We start from the raw sequence: 6,366 nt of genomic DNA, 5'->3' as shown, positions 1-6,366 counted from the left end.
GCTCGAACCGACTGCAGCCCCATCTTCCCTACCCCCCGCCATGTGCTGCCGGGGAGGGACGGAACAAAGCTTTTGGGCTTTCGGACGAAGGGAGGGATGCGGGAGAAGTGCCTTTTTTGTGTAAGATGTGGTTTCTCTCTTTCGATATCCTGCTTCTTATTGTAAATAGTTAATACATTCAGTTGTTTTATTGTTCTTCACGAGTAGTGTCGGTCTCTTGCCCGTGACCCTAAGTGGTGAGTGAAACCCTCCCAGTTCCCTGCCTCAGCCCACCAGGTGTTTAGGAAAAAACTGTAACCATGGTTTTAAAAAACCACGACACCCTCCAAGCAGCCACTGGCCATGTATCTAGAGTTGAGGCAGAACAGGACTCTTCTTGTACTACAGCAAGATAGGGCCAATTTGGAGGGAAGGCCTATCCCCAGTTTTCCTCCTTTAACACAAGGTAAGAGAAAGGTACCAAGAGCTAGCACAGTCACTGGGACAAATTTTACCAATTTGAATATATATCTATAATACCACTACAGTTGTCTACAGCAGCACTTATTGAGGAAACAAAGAAGTATTTGCATTTCTAACAGTTCTGAAGAGTTGTCAGTAGAAGCCGACAAGCTTATAGAACATTTCTGCACTAGGTATTTGTCTTTATTAATGCTTTTCACACACATTGAACTAATGACTTCTCCACAAGAAAAAGATGGAGACATTCCAATGCCTAGTGATTTTGTAGTTACATGATGTTAATGTTTGAGGTGGAATGATGCATGATGGCCATAAGATTAAACAAGGGATGTTCACAGTTTGATCTCCCAAGTGTACAAAGCCCAGTGAAGGACTTGTCAGTACTTACCTGTTCTCCATACTGCAGGCTGCGGGACATGGATTTCAGAGTTTTAACAATCTGAGCTTTTGTTGCAGATGGGCTTTCCAGGTTCTCAAGACCAATACCTTCAAGCAGCTTTAAAAGGTAAGGGACCAAATCTGCTTTCAAAGCCTGCAAACATACCCAAATGAGTTGTCTTAAAAGGGACCAGGAAGTTACATACAGATATTTTACATTACTAGCATTAGTGTGAACCAAAAGTGCCAACAGCTATTGCTAAGTATGTTTAACTAGTCAGTTTTTCCTGAGTTGTATACATACATATAAGAGAAAGCAAAGATACTCTCCATCAGTCCTGCTCTGTCTAGGAGTAAACCCATCTGAATTATCTGGCATTCCTATGTCACACTTTCTCAGTGGACACAAGCCAGCACTATCCTATGCATTAAGCTTCAGTGCTCGGGTAGCATCCTTGAGGAGCTCCACGTTTTGGATAATGGACCAACTTCCAACCTCTAACATGAAAAGCACATTAGTAACATGGCTTCTGGGAAGCTTCCTGGACACTAAAGTTGAACAGTACACCTCTGTTCTTATGAACAAATGAGAGCGCCAAATATAAAAATATCACATTTTTACAGACTGCAAATATAGTACTTACTTGGGCAACTAAGTCATTTTGTTCCTTCTGAAACATTCGATTAAGTGCTTCACAGGCTATACCAATTATATCCGATCTCTTCTTCATTCCATTCATTAGAGGGCTAACAGTCTCTAGCGATGCCATCGCTCGAACACAAAGCTATAGAGAGACAGGAACATCCAGAGGACATTATTTTATGCTAAGCTTGATGGTTATGGCAGATACAGTCAGCCAAGACTAAATTTCTCAGTGTCTTAAATCTATCAATTCCCCATTAATAAGCTGTAAGTCCCCACTCATCTGGTACAGGTATTTATAGTCAGACCAGTGACCTTCTAGGAACACTACTAAACAATACAAGTAACACCATGGAGCACTTCAAACGATTCGGTACCTCATTGTCAGACAATATGTGCATGACACGAATGGCACTTTTAGGAATGGCGTTGTTCTTGTGATTCATAGCTTGGATTATCTTGTGAAGATGGCCAAGGGGAGGAACTTGATCAGCTAGCTGAGGCTGGGCGCTGAACAGGCACACAGTTGCTGTGGTAATGGTTTCTAAAGTTTCCCCCTGCAGAAAACCAAAACCCAACAGAAAATGTAACTCAGTAAAGCCTTATGTATCACCATAACTGTAACACTTCTCGCTTGTTCTGCATTATAGTTTTTTTTTTCTTAGTGCTTTTATGATGTCACTTTGCTTTGCAATTGTTAAAACAAGAAGTGTAGAAGAACATGATCAGCTCCAACAGTAGCAGACATGCATTAGTTTCATGAACACAGATCACAGAAGTTTCTAAGCTCTGTTTCCAGTAACCAGAGGAGGCAGTGTCTGGCTGCAGCCTCTGCGTGCACAGCAACACACGTGCTAACTTGCTCAGTGGCAGCACGACAGCACAGAGGTTTAGGCTGAGCACCTGAATGCCTCACCAGGTTCTGCAGTCCGTGCAGCAGCACTCGCCACCCTCGCTGCATTCTGCATGCCTATACAAACTGCTGTCACATCTTATTACAAAGATGCCTGCTTTATTCCCTGCGCAAGTCAGTTGCCTCCCTTGCAAAGTCTAACCCAGAATCCACCTGAGCACTTTTTAAAATTCAGTTATTAGTAACTAAGTTACTGACTTGAACATGGTTCTCATTCAAACAGTAACACATTAGTTCTACTACATTACACTAATTGTTAGGTGGCAGCCTTGTATAGGTCACATAATTTACACCGGAGTGGGAAGTTAGTGTTGCAGGACACTAGAAGTGTCAAGAGCTGAAAATTTTTAGGCAGTGTACAACAAGTGCCATTTTCTTAGGTTGGTCAGTCATGGAATAATTAAAGACACTTCATTTGTTAAGCCTCATCTCTACCACAAAATAAGCCTCTAAGACTTACTGAAGCTAGTTCTGTGGCCTCAGGGACTTTAAAAGCACTGACTCATGTTCAGAAGTTGCCTAAACATATCTACATGTTTTAACAGAGAGTCAGAAAGCAGACAAAAACATCACTCATGTTGGGAAGAAAGTGTGAGAATCAAAATCAGATACTAAAAGATTAGTAGCTTAAGACTGCTAAACAAATTTAAAGAGCAGAATCAGAAAAATTATCTTACATGGGGGTTATTTTTCTCCAGTAGTTCAGTAAACTTCTCCAACAGTGCAATGAGAAATTCTCTTGGTTTCCGTAAAACCCAGGCCGGCTGGGCAATAAAAATCCTTAGGAAGACTCCCCCGACTGAAAGTTCACCTTCTGCCTCACCATACACCACAGCAAAGTCTTCAGGCAGCTGATGAATTGTAAAGTAGAAGGAGTTATTAGCAGGGTATTTGTGAGAGTTGTAGTTGTTTCTCTAACCACCTGACTCTGAGTGGTAAAAGGTCACTGAACTAACTATTCTTCAAAAGAGCTGTGCAAGATCAACTAACAATTCATCTTGAAGAAACACGAGGCAAGAAGTGAGAAGGGAAAGAACAGTGCAGGCAGTACTATAGTAGACTTTTCTTTCAAGGAACACAATAACTTAGTCTACAACTATACTAGTGCTCAACACCAGTTCAAGAGAAGCACCAGCAACAAGGCTGATAACACAGCCCTGCCCTTTCTTCCTTGCACACTTCAGAGGAAGGTTTCTCACTATTAACCTAGGGAAGCTTCCAGTTTACACCCACATCAAAGCAGCCATCCTGCATGTGTTTAGAAGCTGGTTTAATGTGGAACTAGAGCACTGCTGGGAGGAAGTCATATGCCTGGCCTTTCACAGATATTGGGAAATACTACAGGCTGAAACATCTCACTGATTGACCTGATGTGATGGAATGGCTCAGGACAATAATTTTTGACACTCAGCGGCTTAGAAGCATTCATGAATATTTACCAAGAGCAAGTTTACTACAGCTATGTAATACGTGACAGGACTTCTATCAGCAAACCCATATTCTCCTTTGTTGCTGACCTTTGGTAACTGAACAATCAGAAAATTCAGAATATTACTGGCAAAACCACTGCCCATGAAGTGTCTGATTTCAAGGTATAAGGAGTAACAAAAGCATCAATTCAATACTAAAACTAGTGTTAGCACAGCAGTGAGTTCCTGCTGGTACTTTAAGAGGAAAGCCTGTCAGAGTTACAAACATGCATATATTATCAGCTGGCTCCTGGTCTCCCTGGACACACCCCAAGAAGAAAGAGTAGACTTTTACCTTCCAGTTAGTGTCAGGATTGTCCCTCTGAAGTTTAAAGTGCCTTTAAAAAGAAAGTAAGTTTTAACAAGCAGTAAAAGCAGCAGTCGTCTTCCTTACTTGACGCCTGTCTCCTTCCATCATTGTGAATTAGTTCCAGTTTCTAAACCCAAATTTTCTCCTCATTGTAACCCCCTCCCAAATCTTACAGCAGTGAGTAAATACCTGGATTGTGCACAAACTGCACTTGTGTCACTGAGCTACGGGTAAAATACACAAACAGTGAACAAGTTTCTTTTCACTGAAGCCTGGCTTGCAAGGATTCTACTTTTTATGGCAGAGCTCCGTCTGATGCTTCTTCTATGGCAGCGCTGGCTGACTGCCACTAAAAGAACGTTTCAGTTAAGGAAATACTTAGTCAGCAGGTCTCCACATACTCAAGCATCATTTCTCGAACTGTTGTTGATACTCTCTCCCTGGAGTTGTCATTCCAAATTAACTCAGGATTTTCATGAGTTCCCTCAAAGATATGAACAGCAGCTTCAGGGTTGTCCCTCATGGCATCCATGAAGACTCCAGGTAAAAATTTCATTAGTGTAATTCTAACCTAGAAAGGATGAACAGAATTGACATTTAGAATACCATAAGTCAAACTAACTGACAAAACAGAGAACTCCAGAAGCCCAGTAATTTGTAGTGCTATCATGCCAACTGCTAGAACACACCACCAGAAAATAACACAGTGCTATCACTTAAAGAGCGCTAGCCCATGACAGACATGAATTCTAGGGATCTGTGTTAAAGCCATTACAGATGTAAACTACTTATGGTAGTTACAGTAAATACAATCGCTTCTGGAAGTCTGCTCACAGATTAAGGGTTAACTATTTTGAAAGAGACAGATTGCTTTTCACAAGCGTTTTGGTCACAGAAGAGGTTTTTTCTGTTCTGTCTTTAGAGAGAGGCTGGTCATACCAGGATAAGAGTTCCAACATGAGCTGTCAAGATTCTTACCTTTGGACCCACCAGCTTATCTGCCGTCATTTTGGCAAAGAGCTCTGCTGTTTGGGCTCGGACCTGAGGATGAGTTGAGTTGCAAAACATGTCTAGTAAGTAGATTAAAGCACCTGTACAGAGAGGCAGGAAAACAGTCAAACTTTTTCCTGGTCACAAGTGGTATGAATTCACCAGTTCCACACTGATTATTCTAAAGGGACGAGTACCATTTGGCCACTGTATTTACATCCAGTGTTGCAGAAACATTTGTTTTCAGTGTAGTACTGTACCTTTTGCCATGGCCTCTTTAATTATTTTTGTGCTAGATGTCAAAGCATACAAAGTTTCAAGGACGAGTTGCCGACCTGTCAAAATAAGAAATATTAAGAACTTTGTGCCATATAGACTGTTAACTAATCAAAGATGAACTAAACTGATCTTCACAGAAAGCTGTATCAAAACTGCAATAAAGGTTATGACAATTGCAAGCTTAGGAACTTCTGGCTAAATTCAGTTAGTTAAGGAATGTCAAATCAATCATATTTTCTAGTATAGCCAAACTTCTTAATTAGATGTTTTACTTGACTAATTCTTTTAGGGAATTTAAGTAGTAATACTACACAATTCAAACACAACTCGAATACCTGCAATTCATATGTTTCAGCTCACACATTTAATACAACAACCAGGTTACATAGAACATTTTTTTAAGCATCCCCATTGAAATGCTGTTTTAACCTAAAAGTAGTAAGACAGTTGCATTCTTATTAATTACCAAGTTGGAAACCCTTTGCCTTGCAAGACTATGAATTACATGGTACGTACTTGAAGGTAAGGAATGCAGCAGTGCCAGTAAGTTAGCAAGAACCATTGCCTCAGCAATGTTATTAACACATTCTTGGTTACTTGTTACTATGTTCACTACCTGTAAAAGATCAGAAAAAACACTTGATTATATTCCAGCTGTTAAAGACATTGTCCAGAAAATGCAGTGTATGATGAAGTCATCCACCTTGTTGGCCAGTACAGATAATATTTACAATGTTTATTCCTGCCACCAAATTGTCTGGTCACCTCAGGGAAGAAGGGAGCACAGACACAGGCAAGAAGTTATCACTTGTTTCTCCAAGGAGGAGCTTACACCTTGGAACCCCAGTCTTGATACTTTTTAGGTGCTACTCTAACAGCTACACAATCAGGCTTGTTTATGCCGATTATGTAGAACATCCAG

General features: G+C 40.8%; 1 protein-coding gene across 1 annotated transcript; it reads right to left on the bottom strand.

Annotated features, from left to right (window-relative positions):
* Positions 1–730: 730 nt before the first annotated feature.
* On the bottom strand, positions 731–6,060 carry LOC104466038 (dnaJ homolog subfamily C member 13-like; the record flags this gene model as incomplete). The annotated part of the gene is made up of 9 exons (XM_010079341.1): positions 731–994; positions 1,485–1,625; positions 1,861–2,040; positions 3,074–3,247; positions 4,161–4,203; positions 4,577–4,746; positions 5,154–5,266; positions 5,426–5,500; positions 5,961–6,060. Coding segments are annotated over 9 exons (1,260 nt in total), but the record flags the coding sequence as incomplete, so codon positions are not given.
* Positions 6,061–6,366: the final 306 nt, after the last annotated feature.

The sequence above is a fragment of the Pterocles gutturalis genome, unplaced genomic scaffold, assembly GCF_000699245.1.
Source record: "Pterocles gutturalis isolate BGI_N339 unplaced genomic scaffold, ASM69924v1 scaffold54013, whole genome shotgun sequence".
Taxonomy (NCBI): domain Eukaryota; kingdom Metazoa; phylum Chordata; class Aves; order Pterocliformes; family Pteroclidae; genus Pterocles; species Pterocles gutturalis.
Note: the sequence above shows the minus strand (reverse complement) of the source record. Positions and strands in the feature narration are given on the sequence as shown.